Source organism: Pseudorca crassidens, chromosome 19 (assembly GCF_039906515.1).
Source record: "Pseudorca crassidens isolate mPseCra1 chromosome 19, mPseCra1.hap1, whole genome shotgun sequence".
NCBI lineage: Eukaryota > Metazoa > Chordata > Mammalia > Artiodactyla > Delphinidae > Pseudorca > Pseudorca crassidens.
Window position 1 is genome coordinate 34,026,382 of NC_090314.1, and position 17,772 is coordinate 34,044,153.

General features: G+C 45.6%; 1 protein-coding gene across 3 annotated transcripts; it reads right to left on the bottom strand.

The window, feature by feature from the left end:
* Positions 1 to 15,910: 15,910 nt before the first annotated feature.
* On the bottom strand, positions 15,911 to 17,365 carry LOC137211733 (heterogeneous nuclear ribonucleoproteins A2/B1-like). Of its 3 annotated transcripts, none has more exons than XM_067714312.1 (2): positions 16,444 to 17,365; positions 15,911 to 16,323 (listed from the first exon to the last, which is right to left on the bottom strand). In XM_067714312.1, the coding sequence occupies exons 1-2, from the start codon at positions 17,162 to 17,164 to the stop codon at positions 16,124 to 16,126; spliced, it is 921 nt and encodes a 306-aa protein (XP_067570413.1). In that variant the 5' UTR covers positions 17,165 to 17,365; the 3' UTR covers positions 15,911 to 16,123. The 3 variants fall into 3 exon arrangements, with proteins under 3 accessions (XP_067570413.1, XP_067570412.1, XP_067570411.1); XM_067714311.1 differs by having other exon boundaries at positions 15,913 to 16,380; positions 16,450 to 17,364; XM_067714310.1 differs by having other exon boundaries at positions 15,914 to 17,362.
* Positions 17,366 to 17,772: the final 407 nt, after the last annotated feature.

The window sequence follows — 17,772 nt, forward strand, 5'->3', positions numbered from 1 at the left end:
CGTTCCACAGGCTTCAGGACTGTAGTTCTTCTTGCTTCTGCTGTCTGCTCTCTGGTGGATGAGGCTATCTAAGAGGCTTGTGCAAGCGTTCTGATGGGAGGGACTGGTGGTGGGTAGAGCTGGGTTTTGCTCTGGTGGGCAGAGCTCAGTAAAACTTTAATCTGCTTGTCTGCTGATGTGTGGGGCTGAGTTCCCTCCCTGTTGGTTGTTTGGCCTGAGGTGACCCAGCACTGGAGCCTACAGGCTCTTTGTTGGGGCTAATGGTGGGCTCTGGGAGGGCTCACACTAAGGAGTACTTCCCAGAACTTCTGCTGTCAGTGTCCTTGTCCCTGTGGTGAGCCACAGCCACCCCCCGCCTCAGCAGGAGACCCTCCAACACTAGCAGGTATGTCTGGTTCAGCCTCCTATGGGCTCACTGCTCCTTCCCTCTGGGTCCTGTTGCACACACTGCTTTGTGTGTGACCTCCAAGAGTGGAGTCTCTGTGTCCCCCAGTCCTGTCGAAGTCCTGCAATCAAATCCCGCTAGACTTCAAAGTCTGATTCCCTAGGAATTCCTCCTCCCATTGCTGGACCCACAGGTTGGGAAGCCTGAGGTGGGGCTCAGAACCTTCACTCCAGTGGGTGGACTTCTGTGGTATAATTTTTCTCCAGTTTGTGAGTCACCCACCCAGGGGTTATGGGATTTGATTTTATTGTGATTGCACCCCTCCTACCATCTCATTGCAGCTTCTCCTTTGTCTTTGGATGTGGGATATCTTTTTTGGTGAGTCCCAGTGTCTTCCTGTTGATGATTGTTCAGCAGTTAGTTGTGATTCTGGTGGTCTCGCAAGAGGGAGTGAGAGCACGTCCTTCTACTCCACCATCTTGATCCCACGTAAGCCTTTTCTAATGGCTGCTCATGATAACTGATCATACTGTTCCCTGGATGTTACTTTTGATTTTTATAGCATTGGTGCTGGAGGGGGTGCTTTGGGACTCATGTTGAAAGCAAGGAAATGAGAGCAAGGATTAGAACCTGGGCCTCTGTGTTCTCTCTCAGTGTCCTCTCATTACCCAACCCTACTCTCAAGGGCACAGAGCCAGGTGACCTTGAACCCTTGGTATGTTGATTAATCTTATTGTAATGTGAACCACAAGGGCCAAGCACAGTGCTAACAGCTTCACATGCATTATTTTATTTAATTCTCATAACCCTATTGTTACTTTCTCTCTTATAAGCAATAAACTGAGGCACTGCGAGGGTAAGACTCTAGTCCAACACCAATCAGCAAATAAAATAGCTGTCTAGCATTGGTACCCAGAGATGCCCAGTCCTTAATGCAAATGTTGCATTTCTGAGGACTAATGTTCTGATGACCCTACGTCCATCTGAATAGGGTTCTCAAACGGGAGAGGAAGGAGGATAGGCCCTGTGACCCTTGATACCCAGAGTGGGACCAAAACAGTCACCTAGTACCAGATAAGCAGGTAATCCTAACATCTCTTGGCCAGGTTCTTGGAATGTGGGAGTCTCCAGCCTTTCCTGAGTGATGAAATTTCAGTCTGATTTGGGTTTTGAAAATATCATTGCAACTAACCCTTTGCCCTTCTCTCCTTTAGAACCCTGTTCCTGTGGCCCCAAATGAACTCAGAGCCTTTTGTGATGTTACAGCTTGGCTAGCAGAAAATTTAAAATGCTTGAACCATTTGAAAGGGCTTCATGTCAAGTTGTTGCCTTAAAAACACAAGTAGTGGGACCCAGAAGATACTAAGAAAAAAGAAAAAGACAAAATTTCCTTTTCTGGTAGAGCTGCTCATAAAAGGAAAGCAAGCTCTTTGATGCCCAGGAGAGAAAAATGTGTATAAAGAGTAACAGAAGAGATGAAGTGATTGTCATGGGATTTATGTCACTTGGGCCTGGAAATCACCTGAGAGGCAGAGGTTTGCTTAAAAGCAGGAGAATCACTAACTTTGGACTAGAAACAAACAAAAAAGTCAAAATCATTCAGTCTAATAATTTAAGACAGAAAAAAGGAGACCTAGACAGTGAGGTGGCTTCCTGAAGGTCACCTGTCTGAAGAGAGGCAGTGGCAGAGCCAGAGGCGGTGGCCGGGCCTCAGTTCCAGTCCGCTGCTGGCAGCTCTGCCCGCCTGGCTGAGGCCCGGGGAAACACGTGAACCAGAGAGGCGGGAAGCGCAAAGCATCTTTGGGGGTAAAGAGAGAAGCAAAGCTACCGAAGAAGGTTTGTTTGGAAGAAAGCGCCACCGAAGGTTGAGAAAGTGGGTGATTTGAAACCCTCCTAGGACTTGGGCTACAGCCTGAAGGCAATGGGGAATCCAGGAGCACACCTGAGGAAGGGACGTGTAAAAACGGGACTGAGGGATGTTAATCTGGTTGCGGTGTGCATGATGCTTTTGAGGAGGGATATTTTAAGGCAGAGAGGCCAGTGAGGACAAGATAGGGAAGGCATGTGCTAGAAATCCTGAGGTTTTATGTCTTACTTCCTAATGCTGCATGTATGAGAGAGAGAGAGAGAGAGAGAGAGAGAGAGAGAGAGTGTGTGTGTGTGTGCGTGTGTGTGAGAAAGAGAGAGAGAGGTCTCAGCCTGATGCTCACCTGGAGCTCAGACTTGTCAGGACTTGACTAGGGAACAGGTTGGGCTGCCATCCAGAAGCATGACCTCTAAACTTCAGTAATTTCCAGCAGGTTTATTTCCATCTTCCCTTGCCTACCTGCGGGCCTCAGATGAAATCGGTCTGCTTCAACCCAGGCACTTACGTACAAAGAGGCCTATTGATGATACATTGTGAACAAAGAAGCAAGTGGCACCAACAGCTCAACAGGCCCTCGCACCCAGCCCAGAGCGGAATTCCTCCCATCCCGACAACTGGAGCAGATTCTGTGCTCCTGGCTCCTCCTGCACCAGAGTCAGCTCACAATTCTCCATCCTTCCTGTCGCAGGAGAGCCGGCGGACACTCAGGGCATCCTCAGAACAGGCCGGTGGTGTTCCACCAGCTGCAGACCGTGCTCGGGGAGACCTTGGGTACCGGTTACCCCAGCTCGACCCTATAGAGGCAGGCAGCTCCTGGCCGGACACTCCCCTCAGGTCCCTTAGTGAGAGTGGAGGCTGCTCGCTCATTGGCTTCTCTCTCCCCAGTAGTCAGTCTGAGGAGTGGGTTCTATTTATGAATGGCATCACTGTTTCTAGGTTTCTTAGGACAGCAATTTAACACATCAGTATTTTTTAAAATTGAAGTGTTGATTTACAATATTGTGTTAGTTTCAGGTGTACAGCAAAGTGATTCAGTTATACATACATATCTATCTTTTTTCAGATCGTTTTCCCTTATAGGTTATTACAAAATATTGAATATAGTTCCCAATCAGTATATTTTTTGAACAACTGTTACATTAAACAAGCACAACTCATGGGAAGTAATTATAAAGAAACTTAAGTTTTCTCTCTTGTTAAGCCTTTGAATTCGGTAGGGCTGCTGCGTCTACTGCACCTGAATAAAAATTCAGGCAGGCCCTGTGACTTCCTTGATCTTTCTTAGGAGGCTGTATTCACCTTAAGCCTGAATATAGACACAACTCAGTGTCTAAAATATTCATATAATCATTAAAATTCCAAATATGATGTAAAATTAGGGCTTTTCCCCTCTCCTTCAGCCCAGACCGAACACTCACAGTCGACAACACGTCTGTCTCTCCTCTTCCATCCTTTTAACTGTGGTTTTTGATGCTTACAGTGTTGGAGTGGGAACAAGCAGGGAAGTCCCCCTTGACTGGTGCAGGGGTGGGAACCTGGCGTTGGTGTTTTCTGGGCTTGCAGGTGTTTAAAGCTGACTTTTGTGGATACTTTATATCCCCTCCTTAGTTCAGGCTGCTATAGCAAAATACCATAGACTGGGTGGTTTATAAAAACAGAATTTTATTTCTCACAGTTCTGGAGGTTGTAGTCTGAGATCTGGTGGCCAGCATGGGTGGGCTCTAGTGAGAGCTCTCTTCTGGCTTGCGGAATGCTGAACGGTCTCATTGTATCCTCACGTGGCAGGAAGAGAGCAAGATAGCTCTTTGGCCTCTTCTTCTACAGACACTAAATCCCATTCAGAAGAGCTCCACCCTCATGACTAATTACTGCCCAGAGGTCCCACCTCCTAACACCATCACGTTGGGGTTAGGATTTCTACGTATGAATTTTGTGGGGACACAGACATTCAGCCCATAACATATGCAGTCCTTTAGCCTGGGTGATGTACTTTCCTCAGGCTCATCCTTTACTCCTTCCTGCATCCCTAGGAATCTGGCCATACCTCCAGCTTGTCCTGGCTGAGTTCTCTTTGCCCCTCTAGGCTGTCCTCTTGGATAGGATCTTTGACTATCCTAGGCAGCCCTCTCTCTCTCCCACTCACAGCTCTCACCTTTGTCCCAACAACTCGGCTTGCGGGATCTCAGTTCCCCGAGCAGGGATTGAACCCAGACCATGTCAGTGAAAGCGCCGAATCCTAACCACCAGACCACAGGGGAACTCCCCTGGTTTCTCAGTCTGGACACCTCTGAGATAGGGGGTGGAGTGGAACTCATAATACAGCTTTCTCCAAAGAAATTCTCATCTAAAATCTTACTCTCAACTCTTTTGCCACTTACTTTGTAAATCCTGGTGTAGCACTTCACTTTGGAATTTGGTATCTATTGTGATTCAGCGGAAGCTTCTATTTTAATATCTGCTTTCATTTGATTTAGGATACATCTTGAACAAAAATGCTTCTATTATCTGAATGCTGAGTGTTGATATGACATTTACCTCTATTTTTTAGCATAACATACTGTCTACCATTTGGATGTATTTTCGACACCCTGCCTTTATAGATCCAAATCTGGATTGTAGTGAGAGAGGAGGCTCTAATTAAAAGAAGGAGAGGCAGCATTTCAAGTAAACTCTGTAAGGCCGTGGGGGCATCCTTGTGTGGTATTCTAACTCCGGAGGGGAGTTGCTGTCCCTCCCTGCTTTCCAGCATCTGCAGGGTGTGGTGTGAGGTTGTGGAGCAGTGACAAGGGCAGACTTCTTCAACAGCAGACTGGGGCATCGCTGGGGACTCCCTGCAGGAAGAGGCAGGAGTCAAAGAAATTGGGAAACTTGGGCAATACATGACCTTGAGCAATTTACTTCTCTGAGCCTTGGTTTCCACATCTGTAGAATGAGAGCAGGAATCCCTATGTTCCTCGCAGCTGAGAGCCTATGAAGTGCTTTCTAATTTGAGAAATGGGTCATGAGGGTCAGGAAGAGGGACTTGTCAGTAGACACACTATTTAGTCCCCCATCTTGAGCTGTGTGGACCTTGACATCAGGGTCCGTGTCATGTTGTTCTTCTTCTGTCTCAATGTGAGTACAGTTTATTGGATGGAATGATGGTGCTGTCGGCCTGTGTCTCTTTGGAACGTTTGTGGTGTGGATTTACTTTGCAGAGCGGCTTATTTATTTCACACGTGCTCTCCATCAGCCTTAACTCGCAGAAAGTGAGTGAAGGACCAGTGCTTCTTCAACTTCATCACATCCCAGAAAACCCAAGCCAAAGCTCTTTAGCGATTTATGTGATTACTTCGGTTCATTTTCCAAGGGATTGAACCCAGTTCTCTTTGCTTCTACTTTTGCTGTGATGCCAATTCTCATTTCTAAAAGAGTTTTCTTGCTTTCTTCCTGATTCTTTCCATAAAGTTGATTTCATCTTCACTCGTCTCTGGGCTTTTGGTGTACCCTGTGAACCATATTCACTCGCTCAGACAGGGGTGTGGAGGAAGCCAGACCGGGAAACCCAACCACCTCCAGCTAATGCCTTTCTTTTTGTGATTACTACAATTGTTGCCTAGTGGAACAGGGAGCCGTTAGCTGGGTTTTCGCCCCCCTCTATTAGTATTACCCTGTAATTTAATCCCAATTAGACTCTCAGAAACATAGGCATAGGAAACAAGTAGGCAAAGGAGGTAGATGGCCGAAAGTAACAGCAGTCAGGGCTTTTCATCAAACACGCTGTTTTCCAAAGGTGCTGGGCCAAGGAAGAGTGAGGTCGGAGCTTGGAACAAAGTAACTGGGTAAATGATTAAAAGGACTTGAGTTTTACTTTCTGGCCTTGAGGTTGGGGTCTGTGAACATTGATCTCATGGGCTGGGCTGAGCCAATTGGTTTAATAGCAGTAGGGACTGAAAGAGGTCTTGAGAGATGACTCCTTGTCTGCTTCACCTTCTCTCCTTGGGATCTGTGGGAGGAAGGTCTCAGAGGAGGTTTTTTTTTTTTTTTATCTCACCTGGTTTCCTCCCTTGGGTCCCTAAGCAAATCCTTATGTATATATTGGAATCAACCTCCTTTCCGAGGGACTCACCGAGGCCCAGACCTGGAGATGACCATTCCCGTTGACTATGTTTCCTACTGGAAAGTGTAGATGCAGGCAGTGTATACAGCTAGGCCTGGAAGTAGAGGATTGTGAGGTAGAGATGTCCTCGGGAGGAGGAGTGTCCTTAGATCCTTACAAGGGACTGTTGTCCTACTCAAGCTTCAGAATCCTAGGTTGCAGTGTAGAAGGGAGGAGTCCCAGCGTTCGAGGGCCCAAATGACAAGGAAACGATTATATCCCTCTCCTCCACGGGACTGATCCAAGAAGAGCCAAGTGTGAAAGTTCAGCCCAGCCTGGTCCTTCTTCATTCTTCAGTAACAACAGCCACTTTAGGCCAAAGTCAAGTTGTTAAGGGCAGAGATGGTTGAGAGAGCTGTGGGGACGCGGCACGCAGGAGGCGGAGATTGGAGCAGAGCAGGGCGAGTGAGAAGCCGTGAGCCCAAGCAGCTGTAAGCAAAATCACGACACACTCCGGAAGCCTTCCACTTCCCTTTACTCTCTCTACTTCTCTTCTTCCCAATCAGGAGCCAGTCTTCCTATAAATCCACTCATGTATTTAATTATTGAGCACCCTCAAGGGTATTAGGAGAAGTTTCTGGTATTCCAGAAGGTTCTGGAAGCCCAAGGCTCCTTTCCTCCAACCAGAAGACAAGACCTAGGTGCATGGGAAGAAGGACTTCTCCCTTCTTCTGACTCTCTTGGCATCAAATTCTTCACTTCTTATGGTTACCTTGTGATCCTATGTTGGGGGTTTCCAGGACAGTTCCAGTTTTAAACATTTTATCCTATTGTCCTCATAAGTACCTGTGAGGCCACATGCCCTGAATTTGTTTTGGAAAAAAACTGTGAGTACAATCTTAGCTCAGAGTATTTCCTGTCCAGCTGAATCTATATAAACCTTGCTCTTCCCTGGAACCTAGGCATAGTGGCATTTGGAAGATTTGCTGGAATCCCAGCTAAGGAAAATTTAGCTTGTGGTTTGGTGTAGGAGCAAAGGATAGGTGATCTCCTGTACTTTGAAGCTTGATTCTGAAGGCCCCAAAACGTACGCAAAAACCCATCTTCATAATGAAAGTGATTCAAACTTGCTTTTACCTTTAAGTCTCAGATGTGGCTATGTGGCTTCAGCTTTTCAGGATTTTCTTTTCCACTAATTCCCCGAAAAAAATCCGTTTAAGAGGGAACAGAATCTTTTGCTCTATAATGAGAAGTGAGAGTTAACTGGCTTCTTCCACCTGGGGCACTGTTTTTCACACTAAAGGTCTCAACCCACTGTTGGGTCATGAAATCAATTTATCAAGAGAACATATCAGAATACATTACACTTGATTTGGATAAGTATTGTTTCATGAAACTTTTGTGTCTTCTGTTTTATCTACCTATATGTATGTGTGTCTTGGGTCACTATGTAAAATGTATTTTTTTTTTCCTGTGGGTCACAGGAATAAAAAGTTCAAGACTACCCTCCTAGGAGAGGTCACAGAGCTCACACTGAGACTGAAACTGCTAAGGCAGACCCTCCCCCAGAACTGGTTCCTTAGGGAAGGAGAAAGAGTAGGCTGCAGGGGGTGGGGGTGGGGGAGGGGGGATGGAGCCTGACCAAGGGCGTGAGGACAAAGTGCAGAAAGTAGGAAGGAGCCTGAGTAGAAGCCCACTTCCTATCCCCTCCACCACGGCAGCCACAACGCACTGAGGTCCAACAGCACACCAGGCACTCCGCTGAGTACCTTAAATGGGTTATCCCTTTCGAGTCTCACCACACCTCATAAGGAAGAAGAGTACTATTATTACTGTCCCATTTTATAGATGGGGAAGCTGCGGCTTGTCAACTACAAATTGGCATTTTCCACTGACACTTGCCATCTACCTCTACAAGGATTAAATCATGTGCTGCTGCAGCTGCTGACTTTCAACACCCCCTGAAAGGAGTTCGGGTGGAGAGCAGAAATGAGGCGCTCTGTGCTCTGGGAAAAACTGGCAGAACAGGTCTTCAGACAGATATTTTCAGGAGCTAATTTTATGAGCCCAATTCTTATATCTCCTCATATCTAGGAAAGCTAAAATCCTTCATGGTGACGTCTAAAATCCTTCATGGTGACGTCTGCTCCTCCTGAGTAGCACTAACCCACAAGAGACTAGCAGAAACCTTCTGTAAAAAAATATATGCTCGACTGCATGTACTCCCACTTTACCAAAATCACATATATACTGAGCTTCTCCCCTGCCTCTGTGGAGCGATTTCTCAGAGCTATCTGGGATGCTGTCTCCCGGGTTGTAGTCCTCATTTTGCCCCAAATAAAACTTACCTCATGGGCTTCCCTGGTGGCGCAGTGGTTAAGAATCCGCCTGCCAATGCAGGGGACACGGGTTTGAGCCCTGGTCCGGAAAGATCCCACATGCCGTGGAGCAACTAAGGCCGCGCGCCACAACTACTGAGCCGGCGCTCTAGAGTCTGCGAGCCACAGCTACTGAGCCCGCGTGCCGCAACTACTGAAGCCCATGCACCTTAGAGCCTGCGCTCCGCAACAAGAGAAGCCACCGCAATGAGAAGGCCACAGACTGCAACGAAAAGTAGCCCCCGCTCGCCACAACTAGAGAAAGCCTGCCCGCAGCAATGAAGACCCAACACAGCCAAACATAAGTAAATAAAATAAATAAATTTATTTTTTTAAAAAACCTTGCAACTCTCATGTTATGCATTTTTTTTTAAGTCTACAGGCTCAAGAGGTTAAATAAGCTGCCTGAGGTCACACAGCTTGTAGTTGCAGACAACTTGGTCTCACACTCAGGCGTGCCTGGTTTTTCAGCTCATGCTCTCATGCAGGCACAGTAAGGAGTTCCCCTTTGGCCTAAGAACAGGATTTGGTGTTGGCCCAGTATCAATGATCTATGTAGGCCAGCCATGGGCCTTGCCCCTGGGTGCAGGGCAGGCAGGGCCAGGAAGCAAAGGGGTCCAGGTTTTGGAGCCCAGGGCCAAAGCTGGTGGCTGCGAGGGTGGCAGCCCTCCCCCAGCCCTGTTCCTGCTTGATGTAGGCTGCAGCTTTGCCATCGCAGAATATGCAGCTAATTATAACCAAACAATGAGCAATCGCAGCCTGCTGGTGGTTTAGCTCTCATTAGAGGCCTGGCAGGCTTTTCGTCAGGACTCCCCTGCCTCTTGAAGGCAGTGGCAGGAGCTCTGGGCTCCAGCTCCCTCCCCGCTTTCTGCTCCCTCCTCTTTGAGCTAGGTGAGCTAGGTCGGTCTAATTCGGTGAGTGTTTCCTTAGCTTCTGAGGCGTGCAGGCTGTGTTCAGTGCTGCAGGGGGGGTATCTGAAGCAGAACTTTGTCCCTGCCTTCAGTGAGCTCACCATTCTCCCAGCAGTCTATTGCTCAGAAGCAAAAAAACCAGACCCATTTGAGCCTGGCAGAGAGCAGAGAGGTTTTGGACAGCTTTGTGTCCTCGGCTGCTTCCCTCTGAGGCCCTTTCTTGGGCATGGTGAGAATTTATTTCTGACCTTTAATAATGTGGGGTACAAAAGCGCTTGCTCTGTATAAATGATCTCGAATGGTGCTCATTTTTACAGGATGTCACAGGGAGAGGAACTCTTTCCAAATCTTGGGACATGTAAACCTGGGCCAACAAGAGAGACGCATAAAGTCACTATAAACCTTGGAACCCAGGAGAGTTTCTCAAATGCCTTTTTTTTTTTTGGCTGCTTGCATAGCTTGCAGGATCCTAGCTCCCCGACCAGCGATTGAACCCCAGTCCTTGGCAGTGAGGAGTCCTAACCACCAGGGAATTCCCTCAAATGCCTATTTTAAGGGCTTTGGGAAGGGTATCAGGAAATAGCCTCAGATTGTAGAGAAACTGCTTCTGAGAAAAGGTACACTGGTTACTGTTCCTGGGCCAAACTTCAGAGTCCTTCAGGTTTATCTTTTGCCTCTTCAGCCCTCTTCACCCTTCCTGACATCTAACTTCCTTCAAGTGTACTCTGGGGACCATTCTTTCTGCTTCCATATTAGGGCTTCCTTATCTGCTATCAACCAATCACATTAAGGTCTTAGTTGAAAATCCGTCAAGATGGTATCCCTCCAGGAACCATCATAAACATGAGGGATACTTGGTCTGGATCACTGAGGAATCCCTAAGGCCTCCCTGGCAGAATGCCTGCTCAGAGGAGTAGAACATGGTCCATAGCTGCAGCGTGAATGAGTGAGAAGCTGGGAGGGACAAGAAAGGGCATCTGGTCTTCATTTTCCAGGTGAAGGTCTAAGGCCCAGAGGTAGAGTGACAAACTGTCTCAGTTTGCCCAGGAATGAGGGATATCCATGACATGGGACTTTCAGTTTTAAAACCAGACAGGTGGATCACCCTATAAGGAGTGGTGATGAGTAAACCCATGTGGACAAAGTAGGAAGGAAAGAGGACTTGGTCAGATTTTGTTCAGCAGAAAGATGGGAAGCATCTTTCCAGGGGCCTGCAGGAAGGCAATTCTTAAAAGAAGAAATAGATATGGCCAATAAACACATTTAAACAGTTTGAAATTACTGGTAATATCAAAATACAAACTAAAGCAATTTTAGTTTGACAACCTATTTGTCAAAGATTTAAAAATATATAGGGAATTCCCTGGCGGTCCAGTGGTTAGGACTCTGCTCTTTCACTGTGGAGGGCTCGGGTTCAATTCCTGGTTGGGGAACTAAGATCCTGAAAGCTGCGCAGCGCGGCCAAGAAAAACCCCCCACACTCACACACACACACACACACACACACACACAAACACACACACGCACACACTCACACACACACACACACTCTCACACACACACACACACTGAGAAGCCAAGTCTCATTCACTGTTGGTGGAAATATAAACTGTTTCATTCGTTCTGGAGGGCAATTTGTTAAAAAATGTTTTTAAGATATCCATGCCCTTAGACCAAGTAATTGCATTTCTTAGAATCTGGTCTTAAGGAAATAATTAGAGATATGATCAAGGTTTGAGTACTTATTTGTTCATGACAGCTTCATAACAAAGTCAGGTTGAAGACAACCTAAAATTTCTCCTTGGGAGGCCAAATGAAAAAAACAAATTCTTTTTGATTTTTATTTATTTATATTTTAATATTTATTTATTTGGTTGCTTCGGGTCTTAGTTGTGGCAGGCGGGCTCCTCAGTTGCGACTCACCAGTTCCTTAGTTGCAGCATGCATGTGGGATCTAGCTTCCGGACCAGGGATCGAACCCGGGCCCCCTGCATGGGGAGCGTGTAGTCTTAACCGCTGCGACGCCAGGGAAGTCCCTCCTTTTTATTTTTAAGCAAAGCAATTCAACTCTCCTTTCGTTCTGCCCTCTACTTTCAGATTATGCCTAAAAGCCTATATTTTAGACTCAAACAATTCCTTCCAAAGAGGAATTTTGCCATTGGCCCTTTAAATATTGTTTCCAGCCACTCTTGGCTTTCATTGGTCACATAGTCTATCCCAGAACGTTTTCAGTTCTAAATAACAGAAACCAACTCATATTGTCTCAAGAAGGAGAAGAAAAGAATGGTAGCAGATATCGTTAGATGTGGGGGACCCAGGCAAAACTGACCAATGGAGCCTCAGGGAGGGTTCACTTAAGACCTTCTGAGATCGGCTCTTTCTCTCATTTAACATGACTCTGAGTCTGAGTCCCTCACCCTGGCCCTTACTAGCTGTGTGACCATAAGCAAGTTACTTAACCTCTCTGTACCTCAGTGGCTTCATCTATAACAAGGAATTATTAATACCTTACATAGCACTTATTATGAGGCAGGCTGTGGTATAATAAAATATATTTGGTCTTTGTCCTTGGTTCTGGCACAGAGCTCCTAAAACTCATGGAATTTCCGGAGTGACAGTAGTGTCTTTTGTTATCCATAATGAGCTCTTTTGGACCACACCAGAGTTTATGCTAATGAGATGACTCAGGGTGAAGCCCCTAGATAGCTTCAGGATGGAGGAGGTTGGCCGCAAGAAAGACCTAACAGGTAAATTTAGAGGATGGGAACTTTCAGTCCCATCCCCCAATTTCTGGAGAAAGAGGAGGTCCCAAGACTGTTCAAGATAAAAACTCTTGAACAGCAAGATTCGAAGAGCTTCTGGGTTGGTGAATAACACATGCACACGCAGGAAGGGTGAGGCATCCCAACTCCACAGGACAGAGGTTCTTGCATCAGGATCCTTCCTGACCTACCCTGTGTACCTCTTCATCCAGCTGTTCATTTGTGTTCTTTGCTCAATAAGTGTAAGTACAGTGTTATCCTGAGTTCTGTGAGTCACTCTAGCATCCGTACACTTGGCATCATTCCTGCACCCTTCAATGCCTATTAGATGATCTACCTTTCCATTAATTAATCTCCTCCCACCTCAGTCACCTACTTCTGTCATCTTATCCTAGATCTTGTCACCAGCACCAACTGTGCCAAGTCCAAAAAATCTTCATTTCAAGCCGCTCTCTCCGGCCACTACCTCATATCTGTTCAATTTGTTTCCCGCTCCGAGATTCTTCCACCCCTTCGGTGACCTCTCTTCCATTCAGTGATTCTCTAGTTCATTCATTCATCCCTCTAGACCATCAGTTCTCTCCCTTCTCAGCTTAGAGTTCATGGTCCATCACAAGAAACTCACTTGCATATATCTTTGTCCTTTGTAATGACATTAAAATATGTCTGCAAGTTCTTTGACACTTGTGTTAGTCTTCTTGGGCTGCCATAACAAAATATCATAGAGTGAGTGGCTTAAACAACAGAAATTAATTTATTCACTATTTTAGAGGCTAGAAGTCTAAGATCAAAGTTCTGGTCAATTCAGTTTCTGGTAAGGGCTCTCTTCTCGGCTTGAAGAAGCAGCGAGCTGAGTCTCTTCTTTTTTCTAATCACTAAGAAAATGTTAAATCTTTTTTTTTTCATTGTTAATTTAGTTCTAAATATATTTCTTTTTAAAAAAATTTTTATTTTATACTGGAGTATAGTTGATTAACAATGTTGTGTTAGTTTCAGGTGTACAGCAGAGTGATTCAGTTATACGTATATGTGTATCTACTCTTTTTCAAATTCTTTTCCCATTTAGGTTATTATAGAGTATTGAGCAGCTGTGTCTCTTCTTATAAAGACATAATCCTATCAGATCACAGTCCCATCTTCATGATCTCGTATAACCTTAATAACTTCCTTCAAGGCCCCATCTCCTAATATAGCTATACTGGAAGTTTAAAGCTTCAACATATAAATTTTTGGGGGACACAAATATTCAGTTCATAACAACACTTCTCCCTTCATAAGGTGGAGTCTAATTCCCCTCCCCTTGAACATGGGCTGAACTTGGTGACTTGCTTCTAACAAATAGAATGTGGCCAAGCAATCCATTGTGACCTGAGTCTAGGTCAGAAAAAGATAGCTTCATCTTAGTTCTCCCTCTTGGATTGCTATCTCTGTGAGAAGTCGTATGTCACGTTGTGAGGACGCACGAACACCCTGTGCAGAGGCTCACATGAAGAGGAACTGAATCCGTTTGCCAACAACCACCTCTGGTTTGCCAGTCACGTACGTGAGCCATGGTGGAAGCAGAGTCTCCAGCCCCAGTCAAGCTTTCAGATGACCGTCGCCCTGGTAACATTTTGACTGCATCCTCATGACAGACCCCAGAACTGCCCAGCCATGCTGCTTCCAAATTCTAAGTTCTATCTCTCAAAAACTGTGAGATAATAAATGTCTATGTTTTAAGCCACTAAGTGTTGGGAACATTTTTTTAACAGCGATTGATAACTAATACAACCACCTTGACCTTCTTCCCTCCCAACCTGTGGGCCTAGCAAAGCCCCAACACTAGTCAAATCTAACTTTCATCTATCCCACGCTTGTACTCCAGCTGCCGAAAGTGGCTGGAGGAAAACACATGACTGTGCTGAAAGGTCTCCCTTTAAAATCATGGCCTTTAACCTCAGGAGGACCATATTGTTGCCCAGCAATCCTACAATCTCTCCCCAGGCAAGTCACTCTCCTACTTTTTGTGATAACTGTATCACACTCCTCCCTTCCCAGGCCTTCACACAACTTTCCTTCCTTTCACTTTCAGCCAATGATAGCATTTTTTTTCCCCACTGAGAAAATAGAAGAAATCAGAAAAAAACAAAACAAAACCTTACCATCCCACCACCAAAAATACCAACCTCCAGTATCCAGGTCCTTTTACTCTGCCTCCATCCTCTTATGATGAATGGACCATCCATGCATCTATCTGAGGCCAGGTCCCCCACCCCCCACCCCCGTTGTGTACTGGATCCCTTCCCTTCCTGCTTATTCAAAGGTATCACTCCAGCAATTATCTGCTCTCTCATATGCATTGTCAAATTTTCTCTCTCTAGTGCACCATATCCATTAGCATACTAAATGGGATATAACTCTCATCTTTAAAAAAAGAATCCTAGACCCTACTTTCCCCTCCAGTTACCTCACCATTTGCCTGCTAATCATTCAGAGCAAAATTTAAAAACATTATCTGGACTGTTTCTATTTCCTCACCTCCTATTCTTTGTCACACACCCTCCAATCAGGCTTGTGTCCCTATCATGACAGTAAAACCACATTTATCAAGGGACTTCCATGATGACAGATTCAATGGTCAATTCTCCATTCTTATTTGACCCATCCGCAACAGTTTAAGTCGTCTGGTCACTCACTTCTTGAAACAATTTCTCAGTTGCTTCCAAACACCTGAGTTTTCCGATCTTCCTCCTATGTCACCAGCTGTTCCTTTTCCATGTTCTTTCCTGGATTCACTTTTTCCCCCTTTCACAAGCTCTAAGATTGGAGTGTCCCTGGGCTCAGTTCTTGTCTATCCTCACCCCTCCTCTCTTTCCTGCCCTGTTCTCTTCTCTGCTCAGTCCTTCCTCCTGGGTGTCTTATCTAGCCCATGGCTTTCAGCACCATCCATAATGCTGCAGACTCCCTGTTTATATCTCTAATCCAGAGCCTCTCCCCTGAGCCCAGGATGAATAAAGGCAACGTGTGTCTTCAACTTCCTCCCCTTTTGCCATGTTTCTCCCCACCTCTGTGGTTCCACTTTCTTCTCATATTCAGTTTATTCCTACTCCAGGGTAACTGGTAGGATTAAAGCATTAACTAGTGTTCAGCAGTGCCTTGCACATAATGGAAATATTCTTCAAATGTAACTCAATGTCTCCCTTCAGGGCAATATTTTTTCCTTTAGAATTATTTTATTAAATCATAAATGTACAACAGCTTCTTAACTCTACACACGCACTTAAATTTTTTTAAAGGAAAAACGTTACGTCTTATTACACCAGCTTTTCAAAACTTTGAGAAAAATCTTAAAAAAGGTTTCACATGTCACTTGAAACTTACAAATTTAACATTATCAACGAAGGACTGCTTCTACACTCTTACAAAGACCACTAGAAAGAAACAACAATTAAAAAAGCTAAGAAACTGTCTCAAAGGCATTTTTTTTTTTTTTACAATCCTTCCTCCACAGTAAGGTAATGTTATTAAATAATGTTAAATAATTAAACATTATTAAATTAAATAATGTTATTAAATAAATTAAATTCACAAAATGGCTCTCTGCATCTGCTCTGGTGTCTTCTGCCGTATCACTGCATATTTAGGCATGACTGAGATGAGAGTTTCCTTAACATTGTTATTTCGATAACCTGAAGCTGTTCTGTTACCTCTGGGCTCTCATCCTCTCCCATTTATACAGTGAAGCCCATGGTAAATAGGAAGATCAATATCGTCTTCTCCCTCCATACCCCCCACTTCCTCCACCTGGACCATAGTTTCCTCCACCTGGACCATAGTTTCCTTCACCATACGGTCCTCCCATGTTTCTGCTACCACCAAAGTGTCCACTCTTCATTGGACCATAGTTAGAAGGTTGCTGGTTATAATTTCCAAAATCATTATAATTTCCACTTCCATAATTTCCTCCTCCATACTTGTCATAACCACCTCTGCAGCCCCCACCCTGGTTGCCATATCCAGGTCCTCCACCACCATATCTTCCTCTTCCTCCTCCATAACCAGGGCTACCTCCAAAATTGCCACCTCCAGGTCCTCCTCCATACCCATTATAGCCAACTCCAAATCCACGACCACTTCCATATCCATCAGATGCTCCTCTGAAGTTACTTCCTGGTCCTGGTCCAAAATTTCCACCACCACCACGAGACTCTCCAGAACCAAAGTGGCCTCCTCTTCCACTTCTAGAACTTTGGACTTCCTGCATTTCTTGTCTAGATAAAGCCTTCTTTACTTTTGCATTATGACCATTGATAGGATGGTATTTCTGCAACACAAGCTTATCCACAGGATCATGGTCATCAAAAGTAACAAACCCAAAGCCTCTTTTCTTTCCAGACTGCCTATCGGTAATTATCTCAACGGCATAAATTTTTCCATATTCCTCAAAGTAATCTCTAAGATGATGTTCCTCAGTATCTTCTTTAATTCCACATACAAACAGCTTCTTCACAGTGACATGAGCCCCTGGCTTTCCAGATTCCTCTCTTGCAACAGCACGTTTTGGCTCAACCACTTTCCCATCAATTGAATGAGGTCTTGCAGCCATGGCGGCATCAACCTCAGCCATGGATGAAAAAGTTACAAAACCAAATCCTCTTGATCTTTTGCTTGCAGGATCCCTCATTACCACACAATCTGTAAGTTTTCCCCACTGCTTGTAGTAGTTCCTCAAACTTTCTTCTGTAGTTTCAAAGCTCAAGCTACCAATAAAGAGTTTACGGAATTGTTCCTCTTCTCTCTCCATCGCGGACTCAGTCGCTTCAGCCCGATTTCCCGCAGCCGAGCGAGATGAGATCTCCGCGGACGCACACGACCCGGACTCGTCCTGGCGCTGTAGTGAGAACTGCCGCTGGTCGAGAAACGACACCGCTAGGAGCACCTCCACTCTGGACCCGGCGCTGCTGCTGCTGCCGCTAGAGCCGCTGCCGCCGCTTTTCTAGAACCTTCCCCCGACTAACGCCTCCTCCCCTACGTCAGGCCGTTGCGTAAACGGCCTAACCGCAGCCAATGGCGGGAACGCTCTACGACCTCCTTGCGCCAAGTACGTGCCCCTCCCCCTTGCGGCCAGTCCAGGGCAATATTTACATTTGGCCTAAAGGCGAAGTTATACCTCTTTACTGAGGAAATTTCAGATACGGGCAGACGTGGTTTCATCCTAATCAGGCCTGGGATGGAAATGGGGGATGTGTGTGGATTTTTTGGAGTGAGAGGCTTTTTCAGAGTAGCTCAGATCATGTTGATCCCTGACTCAGTCTTTCTGTGATATGTACTTGGCATTCTTCTATCTCTTTTGGTCTTGTTGTGGTCAGGATAAGGTAAACTGGCTGGGGAGTGCAGCAAAGTTCCACCTGA

Coding starts and splice junctions, on each gene's coding strand:
- LOC137211733 (XM_067714310.1), bottom strand. CDS start 17,164: ATGGAGAGAGAAGAGGAACAATTCCGTAAACTCTTTATTGGTAGCTTG.